This window comes from Coregonus lavaretus, assembly GCF_964263955.1.
Source record: "Coregonus lavaretus genome assembly, chromosome: 1".
NCBI lineage: Eukaryota > Metazoa > Chordata > Actinopteri > Salmoniformes > Salmonidae > Coregonus > Coregonus lavaretus.
The window spans coordinates 65,646,801-65,668,418 of record NC_139988.1 but is presented as its reverse complement, the minus strand read 5'-3'; the positions used below and the strand labels follow the sequence as shown (position 1 = coordinate 65,668,418).

General features: G+C 44.8%; 1 protein-coding gene across 2 annotated transcripts in view; it reads right to left on the bottom strand.

Annotated features, from left to right (window-relative positions):
- Window positions 1-8,588: 8,588 nt before the first annotated feature.
- Window positions 8,589-21,618, bottom strand: part of LOC311136284 (rab11 family-interacting protein 3-like) — a 50,492-nt gene continuing 37,462 nt past the window's right edge. The window contains exons 5-12 of one of the 2 annotated variants that reach the window (XM_084170415.1): window positions 16,977-17,180; window positions 13,634-13,669; window positions 13,342-13,435; window positions 12,664-12,908; window positions 11,033-11,114; window positions 10,642-10,779; window positions 10,058-10,354; window positions 8,589-8,879 (exon numbers count right to left, since the gene is read on the bottom strand). In XM_084170415.1, the coding sequence (XP_084026541.1) occupies window positions 8,766-8,879; window positions 10,058-10,354; window positions 10,642-10,779; window positions 11,033-11,114; window positions 12,664-12,908; window positions 13,342-13,435; window positions 13,634-13,669; window positions 16,977-17,180 (1,210 nt within the window). In that variant the 3' untranslated portion in view covers window positions 8,589-8,765. The remainder of the gene's footprint in view (window positions 8,880-10,057; window positions 10,355-10,641; window positions 10,780-11,032; window positions 11,115-12,663; window positions 12,909-13,341; window positions 13,436-13,633; window positions 13,670-16,976; window positions 17,181-21,618) is intronic. The other variant, XM_084170416.1, reaches the window with a different exon arrangement.

The following is a 21,618-nucleotide window of genomic DNA, read 5'->3' as shown; positions in this document are numbered from 1 at the left end:
CTCCAGCAGCTTCCAGCACACCCTATGCCACACCATGTCTGAACGCGTGCAGGAGGAGAGGCAAGGGGCCATAACCGCAAATACTAACCCTGCATAGAGAGACACATAATGATGTAACCTTTCTGATGATACAATGGGAAAGTGTTGCAGTTGACAATCATCAATGTAGGACAATCATCAATGCCACCGTGTCCCTGAACACAGGCCTTCCCCAGTGCCTGGGCCACAAACGTCAGGGAGCAGTCTTTCCTATCTGGGAACAACAGTGTATTGACAGTGAGTGACACACATAATAACATACATTTCCGATAAGACAGTAAAAGTTAAAACAGAATGTGCTATCCTGCATTAAACAAGTACTATCTTCTGCAATATATAAAGTAGACATACAAACCTCTCAGAGCCTGCTAGGTTCTCTCCAGTGCAGTGAGCATCCCTCTGGCCAGTAGTGGATAGTACTGCTGGGGGAGGAAGAGGGTCTTGTTGTGGTGGTGCAGCTGGTTGGCAGTCAGGTCAGGCAGAGCCACCAGGTGGCACAGCAGGGTCTCTTTGAGCTGGGGAGAGTCGGAGGGACCGGTCCCCTGACAGCGGGACCACAGTAGGACTGTCAGACGACCGCTCTGAAGGAACCGCTCAAGGATGCTGACCAAACGGTCCAGACCTGAACTGGGGCTGCTGGAGATAGACGATCACGCACGCACGCACGCACGCACGCACGCACGCACGCACGCACGCACGCACGCACGCACGCACGCACGCACGCACGCACGCACGCACGCACGCACGCACGCACGCACGCACGCACGCACGCACGCACGCACGCACGCACACACACACACACACACACACACACACACACACACACACACACACACACACACACACACACACACACACACACACACACACACACGAAGAATCAATCAGGGATATGTACGAGATGAGTATATCATTATCATACAGGTCGCCACCAGTAAAGACACAGTTCTTCATAGTATCCAGCAGCCCCATTGTATTGACTGTCAACGCAATGTAATGTCATTTTCCTTCCGGTCTCGCTGTCGCGGGGAATGTGTAAACAGGCCAGACGCTCTATTTAAACGTTAACGATCATCGCTTGCTATACGGTTTTGGAAACCTTTGGAACTTTAATATCACTGAGAAATACTTTATTGTTTTTAAACAATGTAAAATTACTGGGCACCATTTTAACACAAATCCCACACGGCCATGTTTCCATGTTACACCAACTCGCCGACTTGTTTATGCAAGAGAGAGGCGACCACCTGTTCTTATTAGCAATCCATCTCCGAACACCTGTGTGTAACGGTAGAAGGAGGCCAAGTGTTGTAACTGATAAATACTGTATTTAAAAGGTGTACAGTAAGTGGTATTTGGAATTTGTAAAACTCTTTCTAGATTATATGAAAGTTAAGTTCCAAATGTTTCCAAAACCGTCTTGCAAGCAAGGATTATTAACATTAAGACATAGCGTTGGGACTATTGTACACATTGGCCGCGCTGAGGTCCATGGGTCGAATGAGAACCCAAAAGGGCTGGTATGGCCCCTTGGATTCTCGAGGACCAAGTATCCACTATAAACATCTTCAAACATGGTTCTCACCTCATTGAGACGATTCCATCCATCAGCACTAACAGAGCCTGGTCTGGAGGACGTCTGAGGATCAAGCCATCCCACAATTCTGTGCGCTGGGCAGCAGTAAGAAGCTGTAACCAATCAGCATTGATGTTACTGATGAGAAACTGTAGGGTCCGGGTGTAGTGGGCTCAACTGAACTCTGCTCGTGTGTAGAGCTTTGGTCACCTCCTTCTCTTTGGAGGTATTGTGAGTTCGGACACATTGGCCCACTGAGCGTCGAACTTCAACATCTGGGGTTAGGGACTGCATCATTCAACAGCAACTGTTGGGGTCAAGATGAGCTTCAATGCATACATTATCTATGCTTGCTAATAGATGATGTGTTCTAACTTCTACCACTACTTTCAAGTTACCTAGCTACATACGAAATATACTGAACAAAAATATAAACGCAACATGTAAGTTGGTGTTGGTCCCATGTTTCATGAGCTGAAATAAAAGATCACAGAAATGTTCCACACGCACAAAACGCTTATTTCTCGCAAATTGTGTGCACAAATTGGTTTACATCATTGTTAGTTAGCATTTATCCTTTGCCAAGATAATCCATCCACCTGACAGGCATGGCATATCAAAAAGCTGATTAAACAGCATGATCATTACACAGGTGCACCTTGTGCTGGGGACAATAAAAGGCCACTCTAAAATGTGCAGTTTTGTCACACAACACAATGCCACAGATGTCTCAAGTTTTGAGGGAGTGTGCAATTGGCATGCTGACTGCAGGAATGTCCACCAGAGTTGTTGCCAGAGAAGGTAATGTTAATCTCTCCACCATAAGCCACCTCCAATGTCATTTTAGAGAATTTGGCAGTAGGTCCAACTGGCCTCACAACCGCAGACCACGTGTAAGCATGCCAGCCCAGGACCTCCACATCCGGCTTCTTCACCTGCTGGATCTTCTGAGACCAGCCACCCGGACAGCTGATGAAACTGAGGAGTATTTCTGTCTGTAATAAAGCCCTTTTGTGGGGGGAAAACTCATTCTGATTGGCTGGGCCTGGCTCCCCAGTGGGTGCGCCTATTCCCTCCCAGGCCCACCCATGGCTGAGCCCCTCCAGTCATGTGAAATCCATAGATTAGGGCCTAATGAATTTATTTCAAATGACAGATTTCCATATATGAACTGTAACTCAGTAAAATCGTTGAAATTGTTGCATGTTGCGTTTATATTTTTGTTCAGTATACATACATTTGGTAAAAGCATAATGAGATTTTATTTAAGTAACTACTGACAGCCCAATCCCATAATTGCTATTATTGGACCAATTGCTACTGACATTCACACAGACATCAACAGAAGAGGTCCCGTGTGGATACTAATGATATACACTTAATAGGCACTCACCTGAATGTTTAGCTAGCTAGCCAGTAGCCACTGTTAGGCTGACAGGTTGTATTTCCACACCTCTGGTCTACTCACCAGGTGATGAACGACACATTTGAAACGGTTTGAAGCAGTGAATGAACATAAATGAACAAATACTACAGGCCAAAACAAGCTAATGTTCAAATTGCTTGAAAAAGTCCCTTTATTATTTTTCACGATAGTAAAAATCGCCTGCAGCGCTCAATGAGTTGCTAACAAAATAACGTTACTTCCTTACTGAATAAAAGTACATACTGTGTATCAAGCAAGGAACTTTCCGGGTGAGGACTTTCTTATAGCATTCCTGTTGGTAATAAGTCAGAGTTTTTATTCAGACTTTTAATTTATTCTGAGTGAACCTGAATTGAAAACATGAATAAACATACCAGTGCAATTTAGCATAAGCAATATTAAAAATGTGTACAGCGGTAGGCTACTTTGCGCAATATAAAAAAAACATATACAATTATATGATAATATTGTACTGGTCATATAGAAAGCTCAATATTGTACTAATGATTTGTAGAATCCTCTCTCAGTCCTATCAGGTGAAGTGGCCAAACTGGCCAAGAGGAATATGACTGCTGTACAGCTGTGCTAGCAATGATCCTTCACTCCAGTATCTCTCCTCCTCAGAACTCTGTAATGATGCCAGTATATCCTCCATTTCCTCCTTCCAAAGCACATCCATCCTTGGGTTCATTTCCATGAACCGTTGGGCTGTTAACCGCACACTGCCCAAGCCTATCCCAACCACAGGGACCACTGGTATACTTGCCACCATCATGGCTACCATCAGAGGACACACAGGCCCTCTCTGTTCCAACACACGCTTGTCATAGGTGGGGGTCTGTGGTACCTTTATAGGTGGTGGCGAGAATGGAGCCCCCTGATACTGCATGGTATGGTAGCGATCTCCATGGGACAGGGGATAATTGTAGAAGTTGCCATACTGTTGCGCAGTATGAGAGGATGGTGTATAGCCAGTAAAGCTAGGACTGTGCTGTTTCCAGGGGGCAGAGCCTTGTTTTGGGCTCTGGTAGTACATGTCCATAGCATGTCCATAGCCTGCAGGTGGGGATGATGGGTTGGAGATGGAGTGGTCCAGTATTGAGAAGGCTGATAGTGGGAAAAGGCAGGCACCTGGCTAGGGAGGTTCTGGTTCTTGGGATGGAGAGGGTATCCATAGGTCAGGGGAGTGGGTGATAGAGAAGGAAAGGCTTCCTCTGCATTGAATGGGAGAGACAAGAGAGAGCTAAGGTCAAACCATTGTATTAGACCAAGTTGTTTTTCACCCAAAACTTAGACATATAGGCTACTATTAATCACCTGAAGATAACACTGGGACAATTTTAGAATGCCTGCACAATTTACAAAGGAATTTACCATTTGAGTTCTCCCTTGTCATATAGAGGGACATTCTTTTTTTATCACTGGATTTGCAGCAAAATTATGTGAGAAAATAGATTAGTGGTACAACCCTCCAATGAGCAGCAATCCAGGAAATATAATTGTCTACTTCACAAATACTATTGGTCAAGACACTTCAAAGGATACTGCATTCTCTCTCCACGGAAACCACATTCTTACCATGGTTACAAGATACCACTATGTCTTCATCATGTATGTCTTCATGTATGCAGTCTCTTGCATGGAAATGTGATGAGCAATATTATACGAAATAACAAGATCATCAAACAAAATATCATTTTATTATTTGATTTATTTTCTAATCTTACTTCATTGTTTTCTTTTACCTTTTTACAATGACTTGAAATTATAATTCCCCAATAACAATAAGGATTACATCTTTCAGGGGATCTTCAAAGAAAAATATAGAGCAGTAAACAATCATGTTATCATAATTTATACAATATCCTTCAGAATAAGAATAAACTTCAGTTGTACAATTCTTGTTTCTACAATGTTTTCTTTTTTCCTTCCCATTCGTTTAAATGGCAAGCCATGCACTACTCCAGTAGTGATGTTTGTGCCTTGAGCAAAACTTTCTTTGGACATTGGAAGCTAGTGTGAGAGCAAAAGTTCACATAACAATTTATATACACATTTAAGTTTTTATAATTATAATTTAACAAAACTGACAGCCACATACGGTCAGTGCTTTCCAAGGGCTCGTCATCAGGTTAGTAAGAGGGACAATTATGAGAGAGGGGCACAGTGTTAAGACTTGCAGGCCAGTTTTTCAGGGCAGAGTTGGACTCAGCAATGATAATGAATTACTTTTCTGATGATAATGTTTTCAAATTTCTGCGAAGAAGAGGGTGTTAAAATGGTCAGAGAAGTAAAAATTCGTTCTTTGGTCAGTTTGAAAACGCTGTGGTTAAAAATAAATTGGAACTTGTTTAAAGTGCATTAGAGAATCCCATTGAATCAAGTTTAACCCCGCAAAAGGGAATGTCTGGACAGGACTCTGGTCTTAGTCTAATCAGTCAGCTAGCAATCATGCTACTGTAAGTCTCACAACTAGCTGTTTGAACTACAGTAGACAGTCTGAAATAAACTAATAAACAAGGAATAAACAGAAAATAGGTTAATACTGCTGCTGTATCCAGGTAAGATAGAGTAAGATACGTGGGAAGATATGTCTTAGGGTTTCCTCTTAGTAATGCACCACTGGCTGCTGGGTACTGTAGTAGTAAATGATTGGCTGAAGCCTCGTGAGCCTCATATCTGCTGGGGAAAGCCACCTATTACACTCAAAGGCAGAATGACTTGAACCAATCAGACAGTTCAGCCCTTTGTGGGCTGGCATTCTGAGGCCTCACTACCTGTCCCCAGTCATCAGGCGCAGTGCAACTCCACTGACCTCCATATGATATGGATGGGTGAACCTAATGATCGGTTTTAAAGATTCAGAAAGTGATATACAATAGTGATCAGTAGTTCTGTGCAGTGCCTGTTCTCAGCAGCTGGGGCGATAACAGAGTTGGCATCCGTCACTGACGTTAACTATAATGACAATGCCCTTTAAGAGGCCACTGTCTGCAACCTCAGCATTACAGTGGATCACACTTCAGTTGGGCTGAAGTGGAATGACCTCACCATAAACAGACATTTTGAATTGGTCAGACGTGACTGTGTTGCCAATTCAATGGGTGCTCAATGCAGCACTTTGAAATGTACCGTGTGCTACCTTGAGTACAAGACATCCATTTCAATCAAAAATAATCATAAATATTTTTCTAAATTCAACAATTTCCCCTCGAGTAGCATTCAACCATTAAATCCATTGAATGCCAGTTTCCCTTGTGAATCCATCAATTCCAAAACTATTTACAAACTTTTCCCTCGAAAACAACTGGTATTAGAGAGAAACAACAAAGGAGAGACTGTGAAGTGATGTGAAATGTAGAATAAATATCTGTATGTGATTCACAGACGGGAGAAATTGACGCGTACGTGCTACATGCTAGTGCGGCATACACAATACCCTCCCATGGGGGGAGGATCATATTATTTCTCAGCAGAAGGCCAAAAAGAAAATGATGAAAAATTCTATTTTTCCCCCCTCAACTATAAAAATACCTAGAATCTAAAGGTTCTAAAAAAATGTTACATGTACAAGTCGTTTACATCCAAGGCCATTTTCCGTGGAGCGCTGAAGAGAAGGAGAAGAGCGTGGTGACATAGCAAGAGTTTTATAGGTGGTAGGAAAAGGTGGAGGCGGCTGCGTTAGTTCTTTTAGTATAGCTGCGTTGGTTGGTACAGTGCTGTTCATCCCTTTCACCCAGGGACAAACCATTGGTGAATATGCAGCACTGATGACGTGTATTAATAGTCTGCCATTCTCATTTCCTCTTCATTAAGTCCAGAGATGTGGCGAAAAGTTCAGGAGCTTCAGATTGGTGCTCAGTCAACTGAGGCTCATACAGTAAAGAAGGGAGTTGTCCGTTTGTTGACGTCTGTTTGTCCATGAAGTCTGTTCTTCACAACGTTATTGCTTCATCTAAGTGTTAAACATGTTCTGCTCCTTTAAATCAAAAAGCTGCTGGAGAGTAATCCGTTTTCAAATCATTTCAGCATTCTTAAGTAATTCATATGGTTTTAAAACAAGAGATATCATCATATTAGGATTACATCCCTTCACAATAATTACTTTTTTTTTTACAAACACAATACTTTTTTTTGTCTAAATCAAAAAATAAATGAGTGCAAAAGTACAACCGATTCCATTCCTTCAATAAGACGTCAAATTATTCAGCATTTTCTGTCTTAACATTTTCATGGAAAGTAAGTCACCTATCCAGTAAATGTTTTGGGTAACAAGCAGACCAGACATGTCCTTCCCACTGGATAAGCTGGCTCCCTTTCACTTTCACTCAGCAAGAGTCCACTAAGGATCTGGTGGGTCAGTCACACTAAAGAACTACACTTTCCAGTGCACTCAGCTCAAATAAAAAAACTACAACCTAGTCTGAGCAAAGTTTTCTCTCAATTTGATTTAGTGACCAAGTTACACCATCCAATTATTTCTTGTCAGTATGACCAACATTTAAGATGTCAGTATTTGTCCGTTTTTAACTACCCCAATGTCAGAGCTTACATTAAAAGGAATTGATGTGATGGAGAAGTGTTCTCTTATTGGAGTGTTTAACCCACCTGACCCCCTAGGACTCTTGTTTCATTGTAAAAACAAATGGAGATGCAGCAAACAATAAGCCACTCAGTTTCACTGTGGAGACATCGAGGCTCACAAGAATGAACATGTCATTTGTGTTACTGTTATTGTAGTCACTAAACCTTTTTTTCAAAACAAAGTATTGCAAGTAACACAAAGGAATGTAAAACACCACACACACACACACACACACACACACACACACACACACACACACACACACACACTAACCCTCAGGGCATTTCTTGTCCTCTACCCCAGGAAATGTCCCTCACCTGGGTTGCCTAAACTCACACTGGGAATATAATCCAAGTCAAAAGACAAACCAGGATAAAGATTTACACTGCAAACATGACACGGTTTATGTAGTAGGCGGCACCGCAAGTCTGTGTTCAAGAGAGCAGCCAGGGTCAACTTCATCTGACCTCGTCTCCTGACCAGTGCAACATACGGTTTAAATGTGGATTAAACATTGTTCAGTGTGATACAGGAGAACGCTCCCAAACACCCCAGGAGTTCATTTACTGAGCTCATGGTGAAAGATGGTATGGGCTGATATGTAGTGCAAGGACAATACGCTTCAGAATCATGCTAGCATTGGGGCTCATAAGATTTCATTGCCGAAAATATATTTAAGGGGACAGTGACATGTTAACCAGGTCTTCCATGGAGTCCAAGGGTTCCTCAGAGAAATCACATAGGCACACACAACTTCAGACAAACAAGGAAAACTCAGGTCCCTCTACCCAAATACAGGGAAGTCATTAGAACCAAAGCCTACTGTAGACATGGGGAACAGACACACACACACACACAAAGCAAAGCTCAAATCCCAGGGACGTTAAACCATGTAGCTTATTTTCTCATAGACAACAGCCATCAACAGTGACAAAAAAATAATCTTTTTTAATCTTCTTTTAAATCTTCTTTAAGGGTAATTGGAGTGCTTTCTTCCACCTAATATAGTTCAATAGGTATATCTCTCTCTGTGGTCAGTCTCAGTAGCCAGTCTTTAAGTGTTTAGCCAGTCTCTCCCAGTATGGCAGTCCAGTGAGGCGGAGAGGCCGTCAGGCTGCCCTATTCCAAGATGGCCACCTCTACTTGACTTCCAGCATGGAGGGGTTGGACTCCATGATGGCCACGATGATGCGGTCGATGTAGTCCTGTAGTCGGAAGTTGACGTCCTCCTGCTTGCGGATGGCCTCCATCAACTGCAAAAAAACAAAACAGATCTAATGTTTACAAGGATAGTAACTTAGTGACCTTTTCATTTGCACTGAACAATTATTCAAGATGGTAAAAAGGGACAACAAGATATACAATATAGAGTTCAGCAAAATATATGTTTAAGATTCCGAATTTTGATGGGGCCACAATATGGGCACCAGGAGTCTTAAGAAATGTATTTTATTCCACCTTTATTCATCAAGGTTAGTCTCACTAACCACATTTCCATCCAACCTTTTTATGCGAGTAAAAATGTCACGACAGGCCTGATGAAAACAGCAAATTTGTCAGTAAACTTTCCAGATGTCAACAAAACAAAATACGCTAGATAAGGTGGGATCTTTTTGTGTCAGTAAAATTAATTATGCGAAAAATGGCAGTAGAAACACTTTTATGCACAAATATTGATATAATAACCATTTTATCAAAGCAAAGTTGGAGTCACGCGATGACGTGTGGTCCTCCCTCTACGACGCGGGAAAGCATGCAGTTTATTAGGCTACACATGAAATAAGTTATGATGAACTTCACAGGGTGGTGAAAGTGCACGGTGATGAGCTTGATGCTGCTTTCCAATAAATATTGAGGGTCTTATTCTAGTGACATGAAGATCGATGCTTGGCTGCCATTTGACAAATTAAAATAATCTCGCTCTGTCCTTTTGTCCATAATAATCTCGTCATGTAGGCTATACCCGCAAGCTCTTGGTTAGAGCGCATGTGCCAATACCAAAGTGGGCACATTCGCTATATAACGCAACATTTTTGGTGACAAAAATCAGCAGAGTTGAACATGCCATCGAAACCCATTTAACTTGTATTTTTTATTAGGTACATGGGAATTTAACTGCAAAAGTTATTTTTATGTGCACAACGTCAATCACGCACATACTTTTCTCTGCATCAACTTAATTATATGGAAACACATCTCCGGCAGGAAAATGTGCATTTTTTATGTAGCTTTGTGGATTGTAGAATATTTGCATGAAAATCTGTCGCCAATTGGATGGAAACCTAGCTACTGAGATAATGGACGTGGACATATATTTATGACCTTTACATCAATGCATCGCCTTCACTGTATATCTATGGCCTGTATATCTATGGCCTGTATATCTATGTGTATCTACTGTATACATGTATCTATCTATATTGTGACTCACCTCTCCCCGGGACACAGAGTTGATCTCGGCGGCCAGTGACTCGGAGAAGGAGGCCGTCACCAGGTTCTTGGCTCCCTGGATGCTCAGGTTGATGATCTGGCCGTTCAGTTCGTCGTTCTGCTCCTTCAGACTGCGGTTGTCCTGCTTGAGGCGTCGGATCTCCTGCTCCAGCTCGGCCTCGCGGGTGCGGCTCTGGTACTCCTGCAGCCCGGCGCTGGGAGAGCGCCCTCTCCTAGCCTCCGCCTCCAGCTTGTACAGCTGCAGGTGCTCCAGCTGCTTCCGCAGGTCCTCAATCAGCTGGTGGAGGGAGAGAAGGGGGAGGGGGGGGGGAGAGAGAGAGAGAGAAAGACCGCTGTTAGAGAGAGATAGTCTATTCTGCAAGAGCAACTAGTCACCAACCGTTGGAGGGGTTGGTTGAAAAATAAAAATAAAGGTTTTTATACATTTTCTACCCAGCAGCTGAGAAATAACGAAAAGCCAAAAGGAACCCTAATCCTACTCATTGACAGACCAAAACTAAATGACGGACAGCCCTCCACATTTGACGTGTATTCAGAGTCAGGTGTCACCTCGTGACCTCTCACCTCCTGCGTGTGCTCCTTTTCCTTCTGGTTCTGGTGGCGCTCATGGGTCAACTTGTCGGTAGTCTTCCTCCGGGTTTCCAGCTCCTCGTTCAGCCGCTCCGTCACGTCCTCCACCTCGTCCTCCAACTTCCTCTTCTCCTGATGGGCGAACAAGAGGAAGGAGGGATGAGAGGAGAGATACATAGATAAGGTATGGGAGGGAAGAGAAAGGACAGATGAGTGGGAGGGAAGGAAACTTGGGAAATGGGGGTTGAGGTGGATGGAGAGAAGAGGTAAACAGATAAGGGATTGGAAGGAAGAGAAAGGAGAGATGGGGGAAGAGAAGGAAACTGGAGGGGATAGGGAGGTGGAAGGAGAGGAAAGGGAGGAGGAGAGAAGACAGTGCTCTTACCTCCTCTAGTCTCTCGATGTTGGCGCGGTAACAGGGCACACAGGACCTCAGCTCACTGTTCTCCTCATCTAGCTGCTGCAGCCTAGGGCAGAAAACAGCACAGTTCGATTACATATAGCCACGGTACACATTTGACAACCCCCAATTCAATCTATTCAAATCATTCATTCAACAAATTCAATTAAACATTCTGTTCCACACACTGACACATTCACAGCTGAGGAGATACAGTACAGTACAGCTGACCTAGCCTGACGCCCTAGCTGCTCTGTCGTTCGCTACATACTTTAGTCTGAGACTGCCATCATTGAAGTCGTTTGTGGTGACGAGGGGCACGAGGGGTGTTGTACAAAACAAAGTCATCAGCGATCGGATCGTCTCTAACCAATCAAACTATCAAAGCCAATGACATATTTTCAAAACGCCGCTTTACCCACGTGTGTTCTGGCTCTGGCCCAACCCATCGGTTTCTGGACCAATCAGCCGGCCCCGAACGTGTTCGCATTTGGTGAAGGGTCAGGGAGGTACTCAGATCCAGACTCATTGCGGAGAAGAAACTAACGTCCGTGGGCGTGGCTTTTGGCCGAAGCAAGGAGTCTTGGTAGTCAGGCAACAACTGACCTGCTGTGACACCTACAGGTAACTGCCAAAATAAAGGAAACACCAACATAAAGTGTCTTAATAGGGCGTTGGGCCACCATGAGCCGCCAGAACAGCTTCAGTGCGCCTTGGCATAGATTCTACAAGTGTCTGGAACTCTATTGGAGGGATGCCACACCATTCTTCCATGAGAAATTCTATATTTGTTTTTGGTTGATGGTGGTGGAAATTGCTGTCTCAGGGGCCACTCCAGTGTTCAATTGGTTTGAGATCTGGTGACTGAGTCGGACATGGCATATGGTTTCCATCGTTTTCATGCTCATCAAACCATTTCAGTGACCACTCGTGCCCTGTTGATGGGGGCATTGTCATCCTGGAAGAAACTTCCATCTTGATAGAAATGATTCACCATAGGTTGAAGGTGATCCCTCAGAATGGCAGTGTATTTATTTACGTTTACCTTGAGTAGACCTAAACCATGCCAGGAAAATGCACACCATAACAGAGCTGCCAGAACACTCATTTACTCAAGTGTTTCCTTTATTTTGGCGGCTACCTGTTACATTACATGTCTACTCTACTGAGAGAAACAGCTTTGGGATCAAAGGCTTTGGGAGGGTTGTGGTACTCTAGACCAGGGTTTCCCAAACCTGGTCCTGGGGCCCCCCCTGGGTTCACGGTTTTTGCCCTAGCACTACACAGCTGATTCAAATAACCAACTCATCATCAAGCTTTGAATCAGCTGTAGACCAGTAGGTGGCAGTGAAGCCCCACAATGTCACTGACCGACACAGTCAATGGAGCAGTGTTGACAATCACAGCCTCTAAAGGCCTATGCACCAGGCAGGCACACCAGCTGGCCACCCTTGCTACACACACACACACACACACACACACACACCTGGGCAGAGCTGAAGTGAAAAATTGCTCTGACCCCCCCCCCCCCACAAACACAGACCTCACAGGATGCTACGCACAGGATGATAACCACTCTCCTCGTCTTACCAGACACATACCCACCCCCCACATACCTAGCCTGCAGGTTCTCCAGCTCCAGGCCCCTCTCCCGCTCCAGCTTGGTGAGGGCGTCCTTGTGGCGGCGGGTCTCCTGGTGCAGGTGGTCCTCGGCGCGGAGCTCCTGCTCCTTGAGCTGCTCCTCCAGGGCGTTGGCCCGGTGCACCAGCTGCAGGTTCTCCTGGCGGAGGCGCGCGTGTTGCTCCCCGCTGGCCTCCGAGTCCTTCTCCAGCTCCGCCACGCGACGCTCCAGCAGGAGCACCTGGGAGGAGGACGGGGTGAGGGTTAGCACAAAGCAGTGTTTGTTTATTAGGATCTCTTTTAGCCCACAATGGGGGGGGCGACTCTTCCAAGTCTTTCCAAGGTGTTCTGTGGCACAACACTGTGTGGAATTGACCGGTGCATTGTGGCATTTAAGCGATGCCATTGAGAACTGGATGATCTTTTTTATTTCATGTTCAGTGGTTTCAAGTTTTAATGTCACATGCACAGGTACAGTGAAATGCCTTTCTTTCAAGCTCTAAACCCAACAGTGTATGATACAGTGTATGACATGGTGATATTGTGTTGTTTGACACGGAACTCTTTCTTTCCATTGACATACAGTGCTGTATAATGCTGTTTGGCACTGTTGCTAAACTCGGTATGATGCTGTATAATCTTATGATGGCTGTGTTGTGATGTTGAACTCTGACCTTGTCAGTGATGTCGGTGTCGGCCAGGTCCAGTATGTCCCGCGACAGCTCGCTCATGCTGTCCAGCGTCAGGGAGCTGTTCTGGAGGAGGTGTCTTTAAAACGCCGGAGAATAAATACATGTTTGTGATAAAGAAAGCAGCTCAAAACTGTTCCGTCCTGGAAAGCTTTCACTATACAGTTTCACGCTAAGTCAGGATAGCTTGTTGCGTTTGTCAAAATCCACCATATTTTCACATTCAATCTAAAATAATATTCTACTGAATTCATTAAACTAACTCATTTTGACCTACCGTGCTACCTTCTTGCTGGACAGCCTCTTGCTGGAGCTGAATGGGGGGGTGGAACAACAGGAAACCAGTCAAGACGAGAGAAAGAACAGTTGAAAGAGACAACGTCTGTCTCCTGGTGTCCTTCCTCCCTACCCACTCACCCCTCGTTCCAAAACTCAGAGGGATAAAGAGGTTGTCATACCGGGAGCATAGGAGCATAGGATCCTGAAGTACGGTACATGTTCACATGCACGTCTGCACACACACCACAGCAATAAAAACACACACATTTGAAATGCAACAGAAAACAAAAATGCGTGTTTTTTTATTGGACAAGTCTATGAGGTAGGCCTAGTCACTCCCTGTTTCAGTCCATTTTCATCTGTTTGGTGCCTAATGAACACAGCCCAGACACAAAAGCATGTGCATTGGCTAAAAAGGTTAGTTTTTCCCCATCAGCACTCATGCTTGAACAGGTACAAGATGATTCAGTCCATTTGTAAGGTTGCAATGGAATGAGTACTTTAAATGGAATATGAGAGCAATGACCTAAGCCATACACCACTGCCAATGACGTCAATCACCTGGAAGTTAATTCAGGTTTAGCATTTTTTTGTTGTTGTTGCAACGTTTGTCACTGCACACATGGAATTGTTTCCAGGTCCTTGACAGGATGCGATATATGTATGCATGAAACTCATAAGGCATGCACTGATATGAGCAATGGGAACTCTGGGAAAACCTTCTGTTGGCCACCTGGCACTAACAGCTAGAGCAAAGCACAACGGTCCACCTAACTCACCTTTACGAACATCGACTAACAACCTTACAAACCTGATTTATATCGCTACAGCCCAGACACCATGAGCAAGCTTGAGTTTGAGTGAGAGGTTCTCCCCAAAGACAAGTCAAGCCAAACTCTAACTCACACACAAACGTGCACTGAAGAGTCAAGATGAGTGGCGTGAGATGTGTGTGACGACCTATTCAAAAACATACACACAAACACTGTCAAACTCTGTGCATGTGTCTGTCTATTTGACAGTATTAAACACACGTGTGTGCATCTTACAAACTAAACACAACAGGACAGCACACGCACAGAGAACGAGAGCAGTGTGTGTTACCTAGTCAACACGGCAATACACACACACACACACACACACACACACACGGGATAACCTTAGTGGTGGTGGGGAGTGTTACCTATTCATCTCTAGGAAATTGAGGCGAGTGGAAAGGTCCTCCAGGCGAGAGATTTGTTTGTGACATTGGTTACAGAAAAAATCCAGTGCCTCCTCCCTGAGGAAGCTCTGAAAGCTGTCAGGGAGAGTAGTGGGGGTGCTGGGGAGAGAAAGAGAGGAGGAAAGGAGGAGAAGGGGAGTGAGTGACGGAAAAGTGGGGTGCACCGTGATGGAGAAGAGGAAGCTTTGGGGATCAAGAGTGCAGGATTATGAGAGTTTGTGAAAAGGGAAACTTTGTGAGTAATTGGGCTGTGGAGTTCACTGAAAGGACGGATTCCGTCTAAGAGCGCTGTTCCAACCAAGGGTTCTTCCTGTCCCTTCAACGAAAGGGCTACTGTCATTGGGCACACCTTTATATGTACATTCATGTATTACTTTAGTGACTTGGCTCCGAGGAGCTGCAGTGAGGTTCATATTCAGTTCACTTGAACAAAACAAAACCTGCGTCGCTATTCCTAGCACACAAACAAACATCAATAGTTAACTTAAGTGTGTTTGGCGCTGCAGCCTCTCCTCACATCACCTTTTCTGGCTGATTATTTATTCAGAGAGTGCATCTCGTCTGTGTTTTGCAATAGGCTGGCTCCGATTCCTGTACGTGTGGCGTGTGTGTCTCGAGGTGGTCATAGGTTCCTGTGAATCACTGCTGTGCCGTCTCAGGCATTTTCTGCTGGCTAGCTTGTAATGAAGGACACTTCTGTGCAGTTACAGCTGCAGTAGGGTGTGTTTGTAGACACAGTGGCAGCGGAGCAGCAGTGTACCGTCTAGGTGTGTGTGTGTGTGTCTAGTAAGATGAGGAGAGTGGTTAGCATCCTGTGCGTCCAAGAGGTGTGTGTTTACACACATCAGTGTGCAGAGGGTCAGAGCAATTTTACACTTCAGCTCTGATCAGTAGTACGTCTCTCGGCATCACCACATACACTACTGCACTAACCACAATGCTCCTGCAACACACTATGAATCACAATGGACTCTTTCAAACTACCCTAGTGCCCATTCATTTTAGTTGGAAGGAATTTACGGTTGTAAGGTTGAATTACCAAAGGGGGGGGGGGGGGGTTTAGTATTACTGGTAACTCGGAAGGAATCATTAAAGCCAATCCATTTAGGCCAGCTTATTTCCATATTGTGACCGAGAAAAGCTAGGCAGTTAGCTGGCTAAGAACTTACAGGAATGAAAGATAGGGAAAATATCACCCAAATGGGAATTATGCATTATCCGGCTTAGTGTCTTAGTGAAAACAGAGTGTAGGAGAAGGAGGGGGTGGAGCGAGTGCAGAAAAAGAGGAGAGGAAGTGCTCAGGAGTGTTCAGGCAGAGCAGTACTGTGTCAGAGGAAAGTGAGAGGGGACTGAGTGTTCATGTGTGGTCAGGTGAGACACACTTAAAGCAGTCCATACTGGCTGGCTCAAACCCCAGCGTTGTTAGCGAGCCTATGGAAAGCCTGTAACTCTCCGTTTTGGCTGAATTCCATTCAATAAACATGCTCGGTTCTATCTCTCCTTGATGACTGGATATGTGTAAGCATTTGGTGTGCAGTAGCTCTACCTCAACAGATGTTTTAATAAAAGAGTAAGCAGCAACAGGAAGAGTTGTAAGTAAGTGAACTTTAACCTTGTTCCCTTTTATCTCGTCCTTCAGGAGCAGGAGGCAGTGGGGGTGGAATGGAAAGGAGGTCTCCAGAGAGTTCTTATCAATGTTTGACCTCCAGTCTTTCCAAACATACAGCCAGTCAGTCTGCTTATAACAGCACCAGGGAAGGTTGTGGCTAGGAAACTGCAGCTGAGAATGTAGAGTCAGACTAAATCTACCCTGCTACTCTATCCAGCAAGACAACGCTTTCCCTGCTCCCTGACAGGAGCCAATGACGAAGACTACTAACATCTACACTGTGTGTTTGACGGTACCCTAGGATAAAGTAATGTTATTGTTGGTAACAATGTGGCAGCTACTGTGGGTGACCTTCATCCGACACGTCAGCGTTTTGAACTGATTAGTGGCACTTAAAAACATAGCCTACACGACACAACTGCTCAGTCACAGTCTTACTTTGAGTGCTCAGTTGGACCCTGACTGAGTGTGGGCTATAGACTGGGCGCTGTTCTTTAGGGTGGTCCGTACCTGGGAGAGAGTAGCAGGGAGGAGCAGTTGTTCTGGTCGGGGGTCTGGAGGTGGGACGAGTCCCCCTCTCCCTCGGTTCCCTCCTCGGTGGTGTCCAGCAGCAGCTCCGAGGTGTTGCTCTCCCCAAAGTCCTCAAAGTGTTCCTCCTCCCCGCCAATCACTGTCACCAGGGTGTGGCTGTGCAGCTCAGAGCTCAGGGAGAACCTGAGGGACAGAGAAAGGAGGGATGAGCGTGTATAAAAAAGAGAGAGAGAGAAAAATAGGAGGAAGAATTCACACACAGGGATTGCATATAGCCACGTTCACATAGAGGTATTTTTTCTACATTTACCCAACTTTATGCAGGTATTGGTGTCTGTATCAATGGTGTCAGGGGTAGAAATGCCAGAAAATTCTTGATTGGCAGTTTACTGGCGTGAGACCTACTCATGGTTTGTGGTTCTATGGCTGTATGTGCGTTTGTTCTTTAAATTGTGTACAAACTCATTTACAGGCTAAAGTTAGGGCTAGAGTTACGTTTTTATACCTGACTATCTGTAAAAACAGATCTGGGTTCCTTCACCTACAGACCACAGTGGCATCCTGACCTAACATGGAGGATCTATTTTAACACGGCTTCAACCAAATTAGAAGCGCTAAACTATTACAGTAAGAGTGTGGATACGTTCCAAGTTCTATATGCAGAGTTTAGCACACCGTTTGTGTTGAACTGAGACGCCTGGAAAGCAACTAGCCTGAATCCTACGAATAGAGTATTTGGCATCACAGATTAAGACAGCCCTGCAAAGTGCCCAGCAATCTGGACAAGTTTGAAAATCAATTGGTTTTAACGGTAATCTGCTAATTCATTAATCCTACAGACTCATTGGTCGAAATGAAGCACATTTAATGTTTGTGGTCCACCGGCAATGTAAAGCTGATGTCTAGCTATACTCGCTGCATGAGAGTGGAGCTTTCACTGGGTTCTATGTAGGGTAAGCTTAAGAGGTGACCTTAATTGAGACGAAACAGGGCGAAGCTTCTCATCAAGTTTAAAATTAGCAGGCTAACTTTCACACAAATAAATAGAAAGCTAAAGTTAGCCATGTTTAGCCACCAAAATAGACATGTTTGGCTTGTCTGCGATGGCTAAACTGGTAGGTTCACCTGAGTTCAGCTGATATACAGTACAGTGGCCTTGCGTTCTGTAACTGGAAAGGGTATTAGATAGCCAGACTTTCCTTTGTACCCCACAGGACATGAAGGGTGGCTGGAGTGTAGCTACATACACACAGGATTTCCACCTCAGCCCCATTCCAAGGGTTGCTGTCATCCAAAGACAAAGCCTAGTTCTATTTCTTGTGTTTACAAGTACAGAGTCAACAGACTTATAACCCACTCAATCCTACCCTCAAATTCACTTTACGCTAACCACCGACACGGTATCCTGCACTTGGTCACTGATCCCACAGACCCATCCACTTCAGATACACTTTAGCCTCGCTCAACTCAACATTAAAAAACAATTAACACCGACTCAGCACAATACTTGTAACAAGCTAACACTTGAACACTTTAACATAGCACTCAAAATCTCAACATATTTGACTAGCAACTCAACCCAACATTCGGACCCACTTACCCACTACTCAGCCCAACACTGAGGTCCCTAGTAAGGTCCCGCACATGGAGGGCAGGTGAGGAGAGAGACCGCATCTTCAAACGCCGTCCGCTGCCACCGCGTCTCAACCTTGGAGCAACTGGAGACAGACGACCTCCAGCCAACCAGAGCGGAATCCTGAACACTCACTGGTTACACCAACCCAAGAGTAGTACTGCCCAGTTCTTCAGTTAGGAGACGATCCCAAAGACCTTGTCCACTCAAGGGATCAGTCCATGGTGCCCAGAAAATGTTACTGATAGTTGCACACTCTTCTTTCCTTGCACGTTTAATAAGTTACCACCAACTTGGTCGACTAAAAAGTATTTGTCACAGTCTGTAACCACAAATGATCAGTCCTCACAAGTGACCCGTCGGTTGTCCCCTGTTACCATGGGCTCTTCCCCATAGACTGGAGGCAAGATGGGGAGGCAGGCTGTGAGTGGCTGAGGGTTAATAAGATTAAGGGCTAAGCAGGGGCACCAGGCAGGCGCGGTGACTGGCCCGGGCCCAGCCGAGTGAGGTAGTGTTGGGGTAGGACACGATGGGCGGATGGGCTGGGGGTGGGTAATCCTGTTAAACTCCTAATCCTCAGCCAAGAGCATAGACTCATACATGTAATGGCCGTCTCCTGGGCCACAGAAACTACTAAGAGGTGTTGAAAAACCAAAGCTTAAAGGCCCTTTTGTTAAACGTTACTGACAGTGTTGAGTCATCGTGTGTAGGAATAGGAAATTCGTCTAGGTCTTTATCCAAGAGCACATGACAGGGAGGTGGGAGTGTGTTGTTATTGTGCTGATTCGCTTAAAATATTTTTATGGGGCAGGATCATCATGGGAGCCATCACTTGATTCCAGTGGACTCCAGTGGAATATGATGTGAGATACACACATAGGCCTGCTGTATAACAATTGCTTTCATGAAGCCAATTTATAATTTTAGAGTAGCACATCTGATTGTTATATAATTATCTTTACCTCTGATGGTCAAACGGGACTGTTGTGATCCCACCGCTGCCACCAATTGTAAACCTTTTCACAGTGACATCAACTCAAAATGGTTGTGGTTGGTTTTTGTAATTCACCTGCTGTGATCTTCTGACCCATCAGTGACAGACAGGGCAATTCAACACAGGAAATATGGAACTCAAAGAAGGAACTGAGCTGAAATGCAGAGGAATCTGTCTCAAGGAAGAATGGATAGGTGAGGCCTGAGATAGCCACAACAAGCTAAATCTAGAAAGTTGTATAAGAAAACACCTGTATGTGAAGAGTAACAGGGGCATGATCTGACATAGCAGAGTAGAAAATGGATGTTGGATAGACTTTGCCGTTTGGCAGTGGAATACATTTCTATTCAAAATGTGTCAACACAATTCAGCCCAGCGAAAGGTCAAAATGTACTTAAAGTCTTTTATTTCGGGGGAAGTTCAGCCCTGGTGAGTCAGGGGACGACCTTCCATAATTCCTGCCAAACCGCTGATAGTGCAGGACTGCTGAAACAGGAGAAAGTGGAAGTGTCTGCCGGCCGGGCTTTCCATCAGCATGAAGGAAAGAGGTGGCAGGGAGCGGGAAGATGGGGCCCTCGCCAGAAAAAAAGGAAAAGAGCAAAAAAAGAGCAAACTCCACACTTCCTGGAATTCAAGGCTCAGCTGTGGACAGGAAGTCCAAACACATCCCTGTCAACTGGTCCACCCCACCCCCTGATCCGTCATCTACCCGGAGAGACAGGTTACACAGTCAGCAGATAAGGCCTCATTCCCCTACACTTCCTCCTCCCTCTTGACTGACCCCAGCACTACAGGCAAAAACAACTCATTAATACACTCAGAATACAGACCCCAAACAGTAACTACTTTCTTGAGCGGATGGTCAGGGGGCCGGAACATAATTACAAATAATTTGTAGACTGCAAATTGACCGGTTGAAGCCAAAACAGATATAAGATGACTAAACATAATCATTTCAAACCTTGCTTACATTTGTTACGATCAAATATATCTCTCTATTATACTTTGGAACATATAAAGTCACCCGCGGGCCAAATTCGGCACGCGGGCCGCCAGTTGGGGAACCCTGGCCTAAAGTAAAATCAAGTTACTGCAGTCGTAGCCTACATAAAAAATGACTTGATGTAAACTTCTACAATCAGGTGTCAAACACTTAAACACATAAGCTCTTGACAGAGATATCTGGAACAGTGTGCTGCCTGTGTCAAGTGGCTGTTCCAAACAGGTGGCGGGCACTAATCTGACATCTTAGGAACAGGGCATTGGGACACACTACAGAGGGACCACAGTTAATAATCTTTGCCTCATTCTAACTATTGACCCAATTAAATCATTAGGGGTGGAAGAACCCAACCAAAACAAATTCTTAGACAAAGAGCACAAGACATTTTTTAAAAAACATTTTTTAGTCATTTAGCAGACGCTCTTATCCAGAGCGACTTACAGTTAGTGCATACATTGTATTTTTCTCCCCCTGTGGGAATCGAACCCACAACCCTGGCATTGCAAACGCCATGCTCTACCAACTGAGCTACATCCCCTGCCGGCCATTCCCTCCCCTACCCTGGACGACGCTGGACCAATTGTGCGCCGCCCCATGGAGACAATGGTAATATGTTATCAGTATTTGCCCGAAGGGACAATATGTCTAGTTTTTGCCCTAAGGGGACAAATAAAGTAGCATTAACTTGAAACAAACTGAACTTGTTGGCCGTTGGCAATACTCCACAAACAGAGCTCAAAACGCAAGAGGTGTCATGCTATTTTGCCTGCTTTCCGCTAACCAGAAAAGTTTAGGTAAAAATGCAGGTAAATGTCAATATAAAATATTAACTTACTGTAATCATTGCAGCAACACATAACTCTTGGCCATTGAAGATCAACTGATCTCAAAGCTCATAGTCAGCCAAAAGACAAACTCAAACATTCAGTGGATAGATCAGGGCTCACATGGCTGTCTCTTCAAGGTCTCTGGATATTACATTGTGTCTGAG